This window comes from Sus scrofa, chromosome 8 (assembly GCF_054392235.1).
Source record: "Sus scrofa isolate SSC_HxYL_T2T_F1_AM1 chromosome 8, Sscrofa_HxYL_maternal_Yorkshire_Landrace_v2.0, whole genome shotgun sequence".
NCBI classification, from domain to species: Eukaryota; Metazoa; Chordata; class Mammalia; order Artiodactyla; family Suidae; genus Sus; species Sus scrofa.
The window spans coordinates 89,172,341-89,190,286 of NC_139390.1; the positions used below are offsets into that span (position 1 = coordinate 89,172,341).

At 45.2% G+C, this 17,946-nt stretch overlaps 1 protein-coding gene across 24 annotated transcripts in view; it reads left to right on the forward strand.

The window, feature by feature from the left end:
• Nucleotides 1-17,946, forward strand: part of ZNF827 (zinc finger protein 827) — a 189,123-nt gene that overhangs the window by 115,884 nt on the left and 55,293 nt on the right. For all 24 annotated transcript variants that reach the window (XR_014812854.1, XR_014812853.1, XR_014812852.1 and 21 more), the window contains one exon: nucleotides 6,770-6,873. Coding sequence is in view for 20 of the 24 variants with exons in the window: in XM_084972762.1 (XP_084828888.1) it covers nucleotides 6,770-6,873 (104 nt within the window). In the remaining 4 variants the exon portion in view is untranslated. The remainder of the gene's footprint in view (nucleotides 1-6,769; nucleotides 6,874-17,946) is intronic.

Genomic DNA, 17,946 nt, shown 5'->3' on the forward strand with positions numbered 1-17,946 from the left:
CAAAAACAAACCCAAAACAACCCACAACCCTTTTTGTTCTGCAGCAAGGACTATAAGCTGTTATTGTTAGCAATGTCTAAGTTTTGTTCAAAGAAAATATTTCTGGTTTGTTCTCATTTCCCTTAGTTTCACGATCTATACCTAGATATTATATACGAAGGTTACCTGTATCCTTTTCAATGCGTTACATTCATATTTCACATACTCAGAAAGTCTTGGAACCAGAGTAAGATTTATTCTTGGAATGATTTAGATAGTCCGCTGTTTCTGCTTGAAGCTTTTGGAGGTATACAGGATTGCTTTCTTGGCTCATTTCAAAATGTTAATGCTGGAGTTCCATGGAGGCTCAGCAGGTTAAGGATCTGGCATTGTCACTGCTGAGCCTCAGGTTGCTGCTGTGGTGCAGGTTTGATCCCTGGCCTGGGAGCTTCTGCATGCCACAGGCATGGCCAAAAAAAAAAAAGTTGGAGTTCCTGTCTTGGCGCAGCGGAAATGAATGTGACTAGTAACCATGAGGGTGCGGGTTCGATCCCTGGCCTCACTCAGTGGGTTAAGGATCCTGCGTTGCTGTGGCTGTGGTGGCTGGCAGCTGTAGCTCCAATTCAACCCCTAGCCTGGGAACCTCCTTATGCCGTGGGTGCAGCCCTAAAAAGACAAAAGACCAAAAAAAAAAAAGTTAATGCAGCATGTCAACCCTGGGATATTTCTCAAGGTGTAAGTGATTCAGAGACCAGAGTTTTAAAAAGACCAGTACAATTGCTGTACATAAATATATGGAATTTCAGTTCTTAAAAAAATAACCTGATATATCAACACAGGGTGTCCTGACTTGAGGGGCTAAGTAGAGACTGAGGCGGGAGGGGAACAGACGGCTGGCAGTGAGGTGGCTGGGGGCTGGGGTCCACTGGGAGCCAGGTGGCCACTGGAGAGAGAAAACATTGGCTCCCACGGAATTTTTCCACCCCAGAATGGGGCTTCCGGCTCTCTTTTTACAGTGTATAGCTTCTAGGATATATCTATGTCCGATCATTTGGTCTTAAAATTTCCTTCAAATAAAACAAAACAAAATAAAAATTAACCAAGTTGCTTTTGGACGTATTTTACCCAGCTCTTGAAAAAAAATCCGGAAGCCCTGTTACAGTATATGATACATAATGGAATAGACAATTAATGCTTTTCCTTGAAAAGACATCATCTTTTTTTATTCACTAAAGAAAATTTTGTCTGTGTGCGGATTGAAGTCTGTAGAGCACTTTTAAGATGCCCCAAACTCTTATATTTAGTAGAATTTCATTCTACCCTGAAATATGTAGACCCTTAGAGATTCTGAGGAAAAGTTCATTACAAAGCAAAGCTTGCTTTCTTGTTTCATCTTCTTCTATTTGCCATCCCCAAGTTCAATCCTAAAAGTTGTTATTATTGTCTTTCAGAAGGAGAAAAAATGATTTCTTCTCTCTTGCTCTTTTAAAATTATAATGCCATCATGAAGCATAAAGTTCTCTTCTTAACTTTCTCTTTCATTCCATATCCATCTTCTTTTCCTTTTTCTGTTTTGTTCTACTTTGCTCTTGTCCTCATAATGAGAACTCCCTTCACGTCTGGGTTTCGGCGGTGACACCCGGGGAGGGGTGGTTTTTAAGTAGATGAGCCTTCTGTTCTGCACGAAGCCGAGTTCCTCGTTGGCACGCAGATGTTCAAGGTAGAAGCGTTGGTGCCACAGTCGGCACTTAGTGAAATGTATCACTATTTAGAGCCATCGTCTTTTATGGACTGTTTTATTATTTACCATAAATCTTTTCTTTCTGCAGCCCTGTGCTGTGGACCCCATCGCTCATGCTATCTCATGCCTGGAATTGTCTAGTCACAGTGACACCAGTGCCCCTGCATATTTTAACCCTAAGGTTTTCTGCAGGAGAAAAATTAAAAAACCCATTCATTGCCCATTTCATTTTTATCCAGAAAAGAAACTCAAAGAGATAAACATTTTGTCTTTTCTAAGTAACAAAAGGCAGGAAAAGCAATGGGGGAGTTGGCCGGTTCTGAGTCTACACCTACACCTACACCTCCCAGTTGCTGCATTTGAGTATTTATTGAGTTAGCCAGTCTCCCCCAGGGAAGCGGGGGTGGTGGGGGGCCAGGCGGCTTGTCATTGTGCAGGGCCAAAGAGGAAATATTGAGGTAGAGCGTGATTTTGTTAATTAGGCTAAGCAACAGTCCCTTCCCCCGTTGACTAGTAGTCAACCTGCTCCTCTACTAATTGTTTCCCAAAATGTTAACCAGAAATCATTTTTGGATGGATTGTGCCGTTTCACTTCCTAAGCTCTCCTTCTGATGGAGGGACTTTTTCACAGGAAAATAACTACACTGAGGCAGCGGGGGAGTCAGGAAGTGAGAACTATGCAGCGTTCACAAGCTAGTTCCTTTTTTCTGGAAAAATTGGTAACCATCTCAGTTACCAGTTGGAGGACGGTACACACGGGCTTCAGAGTTGAGGGCATCATCAAGTCTGCATTTCATTTATTGTCTTCCTCCCTGAGAGGTGCAGACTTGGTTCATCTTGTGGTGGGCACCCCGTGGGCCTCCCCGCGGGCCTCCCCGCTCCACCACCCACAGCCGCTGCAGCCTGAAGGAGGGGCTGGCTTGTCCACCGCAGAGCTGGGCGTCCACTGAGAGCAGACACCTTTTCCTCCTCCTGGGAAAGCAGAAGAAAAGGGACTTAAGGATGACCATGTCATCCTAGGAATGACGTAGCTTCTTGCTAAATTACGAGTATGGTGTCTTCTGTCCTCAGAACATGGGCAGAGAGTTTAAAGATGAGCATCGCTGTTGCAGATGTTGCCCTGTCCAGCCAGCACATGCAGGGCACGCTCCAAGCCTGGTTTTCCCTTCCTCCTCCTCCTCCTGAAACACGGCTGCCCGTCAAGGCAGCTGAAAAATTAATATGCCAATGTCTGTGTGGCTGCAGAGGCACCATGGAATGCAGGTTTCCAAACATCCGATGACCTTATCACCCTCCCCTCTTTATTTAGGCCGAATAACAGAGATGAGCTTGTCCTAAAAGACAGTGGCTGTAGACAGTGGAGGATGTTTAGGGTTGTAACTGACCAGGTTAGGGTTCCAGAAGTTTTAGAAAACTGGAGCGTATCTTAACTTCCAGAGGAAAGTAAAGATTAAGATCATATTCCTATGTTCTGTTTCTCAACTGAAAATGCCTTTCTTTGGTTGCCTGGCATCCCAAAGATCAGTTATCTACTCCCATCCCCCCTTATCCCCGCTTCCGCCATCTCTTCTGCGTTTTCTGTCTTATCCGCGAAGAATCTGTGATTCTGAAATGCCCGTGAGTTCCCTTGATGCTAAGAAGCCAAGCAGAAGGCAAGTGTAGCTTGGCTTCACGGGCAAGGGTGCAGACTGTGACGCCCCTGTGCCTGGGTTCAAATCCTGTCTCAGCCCACAGGCCTGGGCTACTACTTCTCTATACCAACTGTTCCCCGAAATATTAACCAGAAATAAAGCATGGATGATAGTAGTAATGGTCGCCATCCTATAGTGTCTTTCCATGGAGTCAGTGACATTAATAGACACAAAGCACTTTAGAGCAGCGCCAGCTACTTAGTAAGTGATGCATGTGTTAGTTGCCATTTCTTATGGAGCCTGTACTATGTACTAAGAACTTTAACATGAGATATTTAACCCTTACGCCTCCCTTATAAAGATGGTATTTTAGAAGCTTCAGTAATGAAACTGAGGCTAGAGAGGTTGTTGACGAAGATCATTTAACCATTAAGGGGCCAGTGTGGAAGGCAGACTTGGATCCTTCTGATTCTAAACTTAGTGCTACACACTGCCCACCCACCTCCCTGCATGAACAGATACGAAGGCATGTTTGGCCTGAGAATGATGCTCTGTTGACACAGCATCTTCTCTTTATAGATAAAACTTTGCACCAGGCTTAAGATGCCTTGACTTAGCAAAGTTTTTGCATCATTTCTTTGCCACTAACATTACATTCCTCTTGTGCACCTTAAAATATCCAGCCTGACTCCTTTCCAGTTCTCTGCTTCCTCAGGAGAAATCGTTAAAGCTGCCCTCCGTGGTAGAAAATTATTTGGAATGTTTTTCTCTGGTTGGTTGTCTCCCTTTGAACTCTGTTTCTTCTGAGCAGCTTGGTGGTAATAGGGCTTCCCTCCCCATGTGGCTGGGACTCTGTTGAAGAGAAGATGGGAAGGTGCATAGCCAGCTCATCTCCACCCCTGAGCAAAGCCTAGGGTGCTCTTCCCAGCACTGCACACAGCATGGCAGCCCCTGCCTTGTTCACCCGGAAACCTTGGGTTGGTTGGAAATGTACCTGTGCTCTGAACCTGCCCTATTTCTTAACACTATTTTTCAATCTGCCTGTGTTGCTGCCACTTTGCAGTGTCTGTCAGTCACTAGAGTTACCACATCTCCCATGGATGGCTACTCTGGCCACTTGCCAGCCTTGGGTGCTCTATCCTGCTGGGCAGAGCTTCCTGAAACTGAAATTGTATTGCCTCCCCCCTACCCCCCCCCGCTTGTTAACTCAATGCCAGGCTTCCCAGTACCATTAGGACGAAGCCGTGCTTCCTGCATGCAGCATGGTCCCCTTCCCCCCACCACTCCGTGTTCTCTCTCTGCATTTTCCCGTCTTCTCTTCAACAGATTCAGTGGGAATCCAGGAACCTTACCAACAATCCTCCCTCCTTCGAAGTTTGATTCTAAAGAGTCATCTTTGTGGAAGAGTTAGAAATTAACCTAATTACCCCCAAATCAAAGTGGCCTTTTCTTCATGCCTTTTGTACAAGGAAACTATATTTTTTGTCAACTTGTGAGTAAAGATTGACTAATTTGTGCTCCCTTTGGGGCCAGAGATATGAATAAAAATAGCTTGTGTTTATTGAGCACTTACTACTTGCCAGACACTGCAAGCAGCAGATTCCATGGACTAGCTTGCTAAATCCTCACTGAGTAGCTATAGATGCTGTTATCATCCCATTTTATAGACAAGAAGTGAAGACTCGGGAAAGTTAAGTAACTTGTCCAGGGTCACAGCTGCGAGTGGTGGGGCTGGAATTTGGACCTAGCACTGCCCACTCTCCAAGCAACACTCTTAGCCCTTAGGCTGCCTGCCTTACCCTTTCAGTGGGTTTTGTATCACTTGCAGGTTCTGAGATGTTTGGTGCAAATCAACCTGTCTCCCCACTCCCCATCACCTACCTACCTCTGGTTCACTTTTTAAGCCTACTTAAATTGTTTCATGTGTAAGATAAAAATAAAAAGCATGCCACACAAGGTTGCGTCAAAGCTAGCCTAACAGTCATATGAAATTATACTGTTAATTGTGTGTTTTATTTTGAAAAGATAGATATGTCTTCCATTTTATCTTAGTGATTTCTTTTTAATGTTTCATAACAGCCTTGTGGCATGTTTAGAAAAGCAGCATCGGCTTGTGTGCCCTCAGATCTGTTCCTTCACCTGACCTACAGTGTAGCAGGAGCCTGATCTTCGCACACTGCAGGTCTGGGACTTCTGGGAAGTTTCGTCCATTCAGAGCTTCGGATGGGGAGTGGGGGCGGAGCTTAAGCAAGAGCTGGGTATTTCCCTCCCTCCCTCCCTGTGTCTTGCAGCAGCTGTACTTCTGGGCTCCAGCTTCCAGTTAGGTAGGCTCACCTGGCCTCCAGCTCCCACCAGGTGACCCTAGGCACCCCACCCCCATCTCCTCTTACTTCTTCCTTTTGTCTCTCCAGCCTCATGGCGGTAGTGGCTTCCTGCTGCTCCTATCTCAGGGTGCACTACTGCCCCCTAAGGACCTTCCACCACCTGTGTGCCCAGTTCCCTGGGTTACATTCGCTCTGTCGTAAATAAATAGGGCTTTGTGTTCTCCACGCTGGACTCTGCTGTGTACTCCAGTATTCTCACATGTGATTGCAGTACAGTATAGAGGTACAGAAGAGGGATGTCATGATGGAGTTAAAATCCTCTGGCTGAAAGCATCCAAAGTGCTTGTGTTCCCTGTGGCTGTGGTATAGGGCAGAACTCTGGCTAAGTGTCTGGTGTCCTGGTTCTAGTTCTAGCTGAGTTATTAGGGGAGCTGAGAATCACTAAGTCAGAGCCTCAGTTTCTTAGAAAATGATTAAATGCTCCCCGGGGTCCTTTCCAGCAGCCCCGTTAGCTGGCTTTAACTCCTTCCAAATCAATACGGTTGTAGGCTGCAGACTCAGTTTCTGTGGGGACCAGTGAGTTGTCTCCATGGACCCATCCCAACTCCAGCCACCTGTCCCTTGGAGGTGTGCCGTGGGTCCCTGAGAGATCAGGTGACAGAAGGTGGGTGAGCCAGGGCAAATCTGTCATCACTCTGGAAAGAACTTCAGGCTTTTCTGATCTGACCCAGTGGCTGGTCTTCATTGGGGCACAACACACTCCCAGGACATGTAATGCAAAAGTAAAGTGGACTGCCTAGCTGTCCCAACTGTGGGTTTAGCCGCATTTCCAAGACGCTGTTTCATATACTCACCTTAAGTATAAAACCGATAGGCAGGCTGTGCACATGGCATTGCTCTGATGTAATACAATTTCTCTTTTTCCATTTTAAGCATGATCTTCTTTATATTCTCTAAACACCATTTGAAAAATACTTTATCCCACGTTTGTATGTATGTGTACCCATAGTCATATGTATATTTGGGGCCAGATGCTCTGGGTATCTTAAATAACTTTGATTTACTAAACTTCCCTCCTCCTCCCCCACCCCCAGCCCTTTCTTTTCAGAAGATACATTTAGACAATCACCCTTCACCTCCAATTCTAAAGACTTGCTGCCCAGTGAATCTGTGCTCCACGGAAGAATATCAGCTCCAGGTATGGAAACTTTGTCAATTTTGCTTCTACTGTTCGTCGCTTTAAACATTGCTTTTCTGAAATGCGTGGTTTTTTCAGATGCGTTCCTTTTCTAGGTTGAAGTTATTCCTAGGAAGCTAGGTTTTTGAAAAGAGGGAGCAACTCAATTTAAATAGCCACAAAAGTTTGTTAAAATAACACACAGGCCGTAATAAAGTTCTTCTTTGCTGCAGGAGCTTATTGTTCATTAGCGGCTGATGTTTCATTGGTAGAGTGAATTCCTTTGAAGTAGCAAAGTATAACCTGGAAATGCTTTGCTCTCCACATTGTCAGTGCTTTAGGCAGGCAGCCAGGAAGATAGAGACAGGCAGTGGCGAGACCGCTAATCACTGACAGGGAAGGTCCTGACCTGGTCGGGTGTGGGCCACCATGAAGACCTCTTCAGTTTCAGTGGAAGCGACACAGCTCCTTAAGACAGTCATGCCACCGGATTTCACCTCCGTTCTGAGGATTTGCATGGAGCCATCCTAACCCTCCGCTCCCTCTTGCCATCTCAGCATCAGTGCACAGTTTCCCATCCACACCTCCCCTGTCACTGCTCCCTCCTGAGCAAAAAGAAAGGTGTGTTTCCTGTCCTCTTAGCAGCAGCATGGCCATCCCTCAGGGCTTCTGCGTACCTTCTCAGAATTATCCTGAAATGAGAACATTTGAGAACCCCTGCCCTGGAGCCCATCCTCCCTACCCACCCCCTCCCCCACCCCAACACCAGTCCAGCAGCAGGGAAGCTTCCTGCTCCCAGCCATGGAGGGAATTTCAGAAGCTGTCTGTGGCCTTTGCACCCATTCATTTGTTCAGGAGGGACCAAGGCCACGTGTGTGCGGGAGGGGCTCACAGCAGGGTTGTTGGCTGGGAATTCCTGCAAGAATAAAGTCCAAGTGTACCCCTCACACATGAGGAGCCCGGTGTCGAGGATACAGATGGCTGGAGAGCTGGGTGTTTTGTGATTCAGAAAGAGCCAAGGAGCATCTTCTGAGATAATGGCCTTGGGTATCATAGGTCGTTGGAAGTGGTTCATGACAAACAGTGGGGGAAAGGCCACTCTTTGTCATCCTTTAGTCTCGTAATGGCAGATCCAGTTCTTCTCTCCAAAGAGTCCAGGACTGCTTGTTAGCCTCGCAGGGCTTTTCTATTCAAACACCATAAATAAATGCTTACACAGGAACATACTACGTAATACCTGATTCTAGAGGTGTGAAGAAATTCTGCTTAGTTGATGTCTTCATTCTCAAACAGGGGCTGTTTGAACTACTGTTTACTTTCTGAAGTGTCATTTTGAATAGCCATCTCCATGGTCCCCAAGTTATCACCCTGCTGTTAAGCTGATGGATTGTGACTTTCTAATGTCAAAATAACTGCCTAGGAATTGCCTGTCAGAGTGCTGTGACCCCTACAGCCAGCATCCCCTGATGTATATACAAACCCTGCATTGCTGGCTTAATGTTTGCCTTGGCTATATTTTAAGAAGAGTGTGTTGGTCAAGTTACAACATGACCTCAAAGAGTGATAGGTTTAACTGTGTGTGTTGTGTTGCAGAAGGTAGAGGCCAGGGGGGTTGCTGGAGCCTCCTATGATTTGCTTAACAGACTTTTATTAAAATTAGATAAATTTGCACTTAAAAAGTTAACTCTTATTTGGGGCTGGGAGGAGTCAGCAAAAACTGGTTTTTTTTAAAATGTAAATCCACCCTTCTGAGGGGCAATCAATCTCTGTTCTTGAAAAAGCCTTTCCTTAGGCAGAAAATAAGCAAAATGACTCTATTTAAATGTTGCCAAGAGAGACAAACTGAAAAGGGACTTTTCAGGAGTTCCCGTCGTGGCTTAGTAGTTAACAAATCTGACTAGGAACGATGAGGTTGCGGGTTCGATCCCTGGACTTGCTCAGTGGGTTGAGGTTCTGGTGTTGCCATGAGCTGTGGTGTAGGTTGCAGACACGGCTCAGATCCTGAGTTGTTGTGGCCCTGGTGTAGGCTGGTGGCTACAGCTCCGATTAGACCCCTAGCCTGGGAACCTCCATATGCCATGGGAGTGGCCCTAGAAAAAGGCAAAAAAAAAAAAAAAAAGGGGGGGGGGGACTTTTAAAAAAGCCAGGTGATGGGAGTTCCCATTGTGGCTCAGCAATAACGAACCCGACTAGTATCCATGAGGATGTGATTCAATCCCTGGCCTTGCTGGATGGGTTAAGGGTCCACTGTGTTGCTGTGGTTCTGGCTATGGCTGCGGCTGTGGTGTAGGCCAGCAGCTCTTATTCGACCCCTAGCCTGGGAGCCTCCATATATGCCTCGAGTGTGGCCCTAAAAAGACAAAAAATAAAAGTTTTTTTTAAAAGCCAGGTGAAATGCTTTAGAAATGGAGTTAAAATTAGAAAAATAAAAAATGGTAAGACAACCTTCTGATTACAGAGCTCTCATAATCTGAGGAAAAGTTTTATAAGGAAAAACCTTGATGATGTGGAGTAATTGTGAAGAAGACTAATCTGAACTAACAAAAGATTACAATGCGGAGATTTTTCAAGAAAACCTGTCTTTGACTTCTAGACAGTGATAAATGGCCATTGTATATGCTACCTACTCAAGCTCCCCAATCCCTTATCCACATTTCTGAAACCCAACCCCAATCTTTTGATTAAGTTACCTGATGGCAAAATCTAATGGGAGGCTCTTTATAGCCTTTATGTATTATGCCAAGTGTGAAATTCCTACATTTTGTTGCAGAAATATCACTGTGCTTGATGATGGAGGCCCATTGGAGTCTTGTGTAAAATAATGTCTCGTGTACTGTATAGTCATCTTGAAATCAGAAAAAGTACGAATCCCAAAATACATCAGGCCCCGGGGGCCTCAGATAGATATTGTGGACATACATTTATTCCAGGACTCTGATAAATGCAGTGCGGGGAACAAAGAAATTGAAGCTGCAGTAAGATTCTAGGATGTGAGAATCATGAATTCCTATAGAGAATTCCAGAGGACGAAATGGGCAGCAGCTTTCAGAATCACTCGGGATGTGGCCAGAACGAGTTGCTCAGGGAGGATGTTGTGGTACTCAGGGAGCATGGTGAATGCAGGCCTGGTGAGAGGGGAAAGAAGGAGGGGGGTAGGACTGCCAGACATCGGGCTAGTTGACTTGTTTTGGAGACTGGTTAGCTTTGCTGTACGCAGGTTAAAATGAGGGAACGGCGGTGGCTATGCAGAAATGGGGAAGCCAGGGAAGAGAGAGCTGGCTTTAGTGACTACGCAGAAAATAATTTGTTGTTTAGTGTATAAATAAAAGCCTCGGTGTCCTTAGAAATCTTCTCTTGGGTTATTTAAACGTCACTATTAAAATATTATTTCTGTTCTTTATTTACTTAGCCAACTTCTTGCCACAGATCATGCAGACATAAATGTCAGCCTGGAGAATGATCTCAGACTCCCAATTAGTGAAGATCGTAATTAATGAGGTTTAATGTGCCTAGTTCCAATCCAAGAAATCCCTTTGCACACGCTGAAAACCCCCGGCCTTAATTCAGCACTAGATATTTTGGTATGGATTTATGTCCCTCTCTCAAGAGGCTGGAATGCTCTTCCTGACACCTTTGGAGTGAGACCACAGAGCAGGGGAGCCCGCTGTGTGACAGGATCATTTAAGGCCTGGCAGCTCCAGGCCAAAGGGATCCACACGGTGGGCTGTGATTGTTTCAGGCCGGTGGAGAATGAAGTCAGCAGTGTGGGAGAGAGCAAAGCGGGAGAGGTGGTGGCACTGTGGATGGTGGAGAAATCGAGAATAGCACAGTTAACTAGGCATTCGCCTCCGGCAGATGGTATCTGAGACACACAGCTGCCACCATCCCGGAGAAACAGAATAAACACAGAGCCTCGCCGTGTCCTGGCCCCGGCGGTTGCCACCGTTTCTAGACTGACTTTCCTGAGAACTAAAGAATGCTCGCGAGCCAAGCCCTGGCATTGTTACTTGCTGCGAAAGTCTTAGACAGAGGTACCCCCTGGGGAGCCTTACTAAAACAATGAGTTAAGAGCTGCTCTCCCCTTCTGCTGAGGGGATGTGAGGACCAAATTTCCCGAGCATGAACAGATCACGGGGTGCACCCTGGATGGTGCTGTGGCTGGTGGTGATTTTACAAAAGAAATCAAAGAGATTTCCTATGACGGGAAGATAGAAATTACAGACTGTGTATAATTGAATGTACTCTGTCTAATCTATAGCTGTCTCACTTTGTAAAAGATTTACACTAATAGAAGCAAGATTGTGAGGTCAGGTGTGTTTCAGGGCATGTGGGGCTATTGTGTATGAGGAATAGACCCCTTCCCATTGTACCTGCAGTTCTTTAAGTTTTTCCATCATCCTTCCAAAGCAAAGGCTGTGAAGAGAAGGATTCATGTCTCAGCGCTGCTCTTAAGCAATGTAAAGCTTCGATCCTGTTTTATTATGATTTTGAAGTCACAGTATGTTTGCTCCATATTAAGCCAAAAAACAAAAACAACCAGCGTGCATGTGAAGGAAAATGTGGGTCTCCATGGAATTCTTTCACTGTGTTTGGAGTCACCGATGCTTCTGGTTGTTATTTCAGATGGATCTTAAGAGTCAGACAATGTGAAACATTTCAGCAATTATATTTGTAAATCCCTTCTTCCATTATTCACTAACTTTCCTTAAAAAAAAAGAAAGTCTTTTTGTTGGGATTGTTCATACCATACAAACAGGAAGTCAAGAACTTCCTGTCGTAGCTCAGTAGTAACAAATCCAACTAGTATCCACGAGGACGCAGGTTCCATCCCTGGCCTTGCTCAGTGGGTTAAGAATCTGGCGTTGCCATGAGCTGTGGTGTAGGTCACAGGTGCGGCTCAGATCCCGAGTTGCTGTGGCTGTGGTGTAGGCCAGCATCTGCAGCTCCAGTTCAACCCATAGTCTGAGAACTTCCACATGCCTTGGATGCAGCCCTAAAAAGACAAAAAGCAAACAAACAAACAAACAAAAAAACATGGGCAGCATTTAGTTCAAGATTTGCTATGCCAATCAATTTTGACGTTAAATAAAAAGGCTGGCTTGGAGGGGTCTGCCTTGTCCCCAGGCCAAGTCTTGATCCATTTTCCTCTCTCCTTTCTGCCCATCAATCTAATACAAGTCATACATGCTTTCTGAAATCTAAATTAATGGAGCCTTGCATTAGAGTGCCATCTGCACCTCTTGGCCCATCATGCTTCTGGCCAGGTACGAATGACCTCTTTAGGCAGTGAGTTTAAAAGACTTGCATGTCACCTTTCTTTATGTTAAGACTTCCCAATTCACAGTTTGGGAAGGGGGCATACCAAGCTTTCCTGGATTACAGCAAAGTACTTGCTTCAATCCCTTGTCAAACACAGCACATTCTTTTAAAATTCAGGCTAAGTCATGGATAAACAGTAGAACATTGGGTGTTGTTGGTATGTATTGTTTTATGGCTTAAGCTCCTTCTTGATTAAACAAATTAGTTTGTATAGAGGAGGAAGTTAATAGTTATCAAGGAGTTGCTAAATTGTCAGGCCCGGGATCTGTGTCATCTCATTTAATTTTGAGAACAATCCATTAAGATGAAAGAATTATGCTCAATCTACAGGTGACTAAATGGACATTCAGAGAGATTTCGTACCTGTTTTCCAGTTTTACTGAGATAGAATTGACATGTTAACATTATATTAAGATATACCATCTAGTGATTTGTATTTGTGTATATATATTGCAAAACGATTACCACAGTAAGTCTAGTAAATATCCCTCACCTCACATAGTTACAGTTTTTTTTTTTTTTTCTTGAGAGCTTTTAAAATCTACTGTTTTAGCAACTTTCAAACACACAATACAGTATTGCCAACTGCAGTCACCATTCTGTACATGATGTCCCCAGAACTTACTTATCTGATAACTGGAAGTTTGGACCTTTTGTGGAGAGATTTACAGGCATGTCTCAGAGATCTTGCGGGTCCAGTGCCAGATCAGCATAATAAAGTTTCTATCACGGTAAAGCAAGTCACACAGTTTTTTTGCTTTCCGGGTAAATGACAACATCAGGTTTACACTATGCTGTAGTCTGTCAAGTATGAAGTAGTGTTATGTCTAAAGAAACAATGTACATGCTTTAATTAAAAGATACTTTACCACACAAAAAAAGTTAACTATCATCTGACAATGCAGGGTTGCCACAAACCTTCCATTTGTTAAAAAAAAAACCAAAAAAACAAAAAACCCAAACCCCCCGCAGTATCTGCAAAGTGCAGTAAAGTGAGATATGCCTATGATAACTTGTTCAAAATCATCCAATTAGTGAGTGGCAGCCTGGAATTCAAACCCAGAACTCCACAGTGAGTTTTCTCTCTTTCTGCCCAGTCACACTGCCTCCTAATAAGTCAGAGGACGTGTCCCCAGAGGGGAGCCAAGGGGCATGTCTCCAGTGGTTGCCCACACAAACCCCTGATTGGCATTTGAAGCATTACTGATGGATGGCACTCTTTTAGATAGGAATAAAAAATAATGCTTTAAATAAGGTACTCCAGCACAGTTACAAGATAAGAATGTACTGTTTATTAATATAATTCTCATTTTGTCCTCTTCTCTTCCAGTTCTTTTCTTCCTTCCTTTGATGCTTTGATATCTGATAATCATAGTCACTTGGAATATTTCAGTCAAGAACATTCAAGAGAGTGTTTCTTTTCAGTAAACCTTTAATGGACTGTCTGGGCTAGAGAAATAGTGTCATGAAACTGGGTTAAAACCTCCTGGTTAAATAGGCATGTTACACTGAAGGGGGCGGCGGTCTGGTCAGCAATGGGAAAGAGTACACTCTCAACTAGGCATCAGGAGAACCCAGGTTTGGTCCTAGCCCAGCTCTTCCAGTGGAAAGAGAATAAAAGATCTTCATGCTTCTTCTACATCCCGTCTTCTTCCAAAACTTGGCCACCTGGAATGGTACCTGGACCTCAGCTCAGGTTCCTTTATTTTCTGTATGGAGCCAAAACCATATGCTGGTACTGGAAGAAACAGTCTCATCTACTAGAAATTCTATCATCCCCACTGAGAGCTGGGGGAGGGACAGGTCTATATGTAATTCTTGAAAGACACAGTATTGGGGGTGGGAGTGACAGCCAAGGAGGGCTTCCAGGAAGCTGGGCTGTTCCAGTTCTTGATCTGGCTGCTGAAGACCTGGGTGCTTTGAAAATGCATCAAGCTGTGTACTTGTGGCAGTATTTTCGCCTGCGTTAGGGCTAATTGGCTTATTCACAAATAGATGGGTCTCGATGCCACGTGGTCCCCTCTGGGCCATCAGTACGAGTGTCCCTTCACATCAGAGACAATGAAGGTGATAATGACAGCCGTCTTTCCGTTAGACAACTGTTCGTTTAGAGGAACATTTCCACTTGTAGCACAAAATTGCCCTGGATTAAGTGACATGTCGGTTGACACATCTGATTCCTGTTGTGTTTCAAATTGGGGAAGTGTTCTGTCCCGCTCATAGCCTGGCTATGATGTACTTGCAGTACATGAGCCATGTGGTCCGTCCAGAGGTTTACTAGAGGGAAAAGTTTTCATTTTGGAGCTTCCTGATCCAGATAGTGTTATTTGAGGCTAAAAATGATGTGCACACAACTGGCCCCATTTGTCCCTCACCAGCCTAGTTTGGTCTTAGCCGGCATGTCGGTAAATTCCAAAGGGGAACTGTTGACTCCATTAAAAATTCTTTGTAGGGAAAGGTCTTGCTTTCAGCACTGTCAGTTTTGTGTCCACGTTAGTCCTTCTCAAAAATGTAACTAATCAGGTCTCTGTAGACCCGTGGTTGTGGGCATCACGTACTGCAGTGCGGGCTCACTGTTTTTTAAGGGTGGTACCCTTTTCAGAGGAGGAATTTATATCCAGTTTAGATGCCTCACCTGAGCTATCTATGGAAAGCCACAAAGACAGAGAAAAAGACTGTGATTGCTGGGCCAAGTCCTTTTATCTCCGCCCAGATGGCAGCGGGTTGAGTCACTCAGTGTTGAAGACGATCATCAACACTTTCATGTTGGTACTTTGTGGGCGATCCACAAGCCCTTTGAAAAACCCCATTTTCTGTTATGCAAATCAGTTCATTTATATCGTTTTTTTTACATTCCACGTATAAGTGATACTGTACGATATTTGTCGTTCTCTGTCTGACTTCTTTACTTCGTGTGATCATCTCTAGGTCCAGCCACGTTGCTGCCAACAGCATTATTCATTTTTATGGCTGAGGAAACAAACCTATGGTTACCAAAGTGGGGGGACGAATAACCTAGGGTTTGAGATGATTAGTGGATACAAACTATATAAAATATGTAACCTATGTGTGGGAGTTTCCATCGTGGCTCAGTGGTTAATGACTCCGACTGGGAACCATGAGGTTTGGGGTTCGATCCCTAGCCTTGCTTAGAGGGTTGAGGATCCGGTGTTGCCGTGAGCGGTGGTGTAGGTCGCAGACATGGCTCGGATCCCACGTTGCTGTGGCTGTGGTGTAGACTGGCAGCTGTAGCTCTGATTAGACCCCTAGCCTGGGAACCTCCATATGCCGTGGGAGCAGCCCTAGAAAAAACCAAAAATTTTCTTTTTAAAATTAAAAAATTTAAAAAAAAACCTGTATGTATATATAAAATAGATTTTTAAAAACCTGTATGGCACAGGGAACTAGAGTCAATATCTTGTAATAAACCATAATGGAAAAGAAAAAAAAACCCAGTTTGAAGACTCCAGTTTTCAGCTATAGGTTATCTCTGGGGGAAGCGGAGGGGGGCGGGGCTGTGACCACCTTGGCCCTGGCCTGGTATCTTCCTGTGAGCAGAGCATAAAATTTCCTTCATGCCATTTATAAGGCCTCTGCAGTGCCCGTGGTCGTGTTTTTACTTTTGCAAAGACTATTGAGATGCCTGAAGAATGAATAGTGCTATAAAAGGTCAAATTCTTGAGTCTGTGTAATGGACGATGGAGAGTATTTGTTTGAAAATTGCCATGTGGTGACCCTGGCTTCAGTTTGGGGCTGGCTAATTCAATCTACAAGGCCTTTTCTGTATATACAATACGTTCTTCCATTCCTTTGCTATCAAAAATACATATTCTCATTTCATGCAATTTTTTCTTTGTGTTTATTCCTTTTCAGGGCAGCAACTGCCCTCCGGTAACCAGAGTAGAAAAAAAGAAAAGTCATTGCGCTCGCAAACTAGACCATCTATTTTTCATTCAAACAGATCCATTCTGTATTCTCATATGTAGGCCAGAGGGAGACCTCTTCATGGTAAGAGAGACACCCCGCCCCACGTCACACCAGAGCCCTTTCTTTTCTTTCTTTTTTCTTCTTTCTTTCTTTCTTTTTTTTGATAGAGCCTGTGGCATGGGGAAATTCCAGGGCCAGGGATCAAATCCACACCACAGCAACAACCTGAGCCGCTGCAGTGACATTGCCAGATCCTTAACCCACTGAGCCTCAGGGCAACTCCCATAGCCCTTTTTTTCTTTTCTTTTTTTTTTTAAGGGCTGCACCTGCAGCACATGGAAGCTCTCAGGCTAGTGGTCAAGTCGGAGCTACAGCTGCCGACCCACACCACAGCCACAGCAACGCAGGATCCAAGCCTCGTCTGTGGCCTATACCACAGCTCAGGGCAACACCAGATCCTTAACCCACTAAGCGGGACCAGGGATTGAATCCCTGTCCTCATGGATGCTAGGCAGGTTCACTACCACTGAGCCACAATGGGAGCTCCCCCGTAGCCCTTTCTTGATGTAGCTGTTGGAACCAAGGTCAGGGGCTTCAGTTAGGGGCTCTTCTCCCTCTTGCAGTGTGTGTCCTTTAGCAAAGTACTTATCATTTCTGTTCTCAGTTTCTCTTCCAGAAAAGAAAGGTGTGAACTAGAAGCACAAAAGTATAGGCAGTCTTTACATTTGCGTAATGACTTAATTTGCTTAATGACGTTGCATTTTGCTTACTAACGCCCCACACCCTCCACTGCAGTTCTACTGAGATATCCTACAGGAACTCTCGACTTTTCTAAATTCAGCTGGTCCCAAATCAAACGCAGCATTTCCTCATCTCCCACCGTCTCCATACGTCCCTCCCCAAATAATTAGAACCGATTAAACCCTCTCTGTCTTTTGTTCCTAGCTAAGTGAATAGCAGCATTGCCATCCCTCCCACAGCACAAACCATAAGGGTGGACACCCTTTGTCTGGGTTCCTCCAAAAGCAGATCCCAAAGCAAAGATTTGTGCAAGGAGTTTTTTGGGGAAGCGAGCCAGGGGAAGGAGGGCAGCCAACGGAGGGTTCCTTCTCAAGCAGGGTACCTACTGGGGAGGGCTGGGATTCAAGCTGCTCCCAGGAGAGTCAGTTCCCCAGCACCAAGGTCTTACCATAGACGTGGGCAACGCAGGCTCCCTCGGCCAGAGAGGGCCCGTGGCAAGTGTATGCAGGTGGTGGCAGCAAGATGACAGAGACTGAAGTGGCAGCAACAAGGTGATGGTGAGGAGGGCAGGTAGGAACGACAGTGTTTGCTGCGCCAACTTCATTATTCCCTCCTCCTCCCCTTCCACTTCCGCCCAGTAACCGTGTCTTCCTGCACTGACCCTTCCTCCAACATCGCTCCATGTTGGCCTTTCATCCTGCCTCATCTCATGCCAGTCTCCATCATTATTCCTCTGGGTTCCAACAGCGCCTCTCCCTGGTTTACCGTCTCCAGTGTCACCACCACCAGTGCTGGTCCCTTCCTTCCATCCTGCAGCCATATCTTTCATCATCTCCCTCTTGGCCCTGGTGGCCTCCCACGGCCCTCGGGATAAAGTCTATTGACGGACACCTGCCATCTCTCCCTATAGGCTGTTTCTTTCAACAGTCTCTGAATTCTTTGGAAATCATTCCCTTCCACTCCAAAACAGGATTGGGTGCCGTTTCCTTTGATCGCCTTGGGTGTTAAGACGTTCCCTTTTAAGCACCTGCACCTTCTCCCTTAGCTGTAAACTCCCTGATGGACATCAGCCGCCGTGATTACCATCCTCTCTCCCAGAAGCGTAGT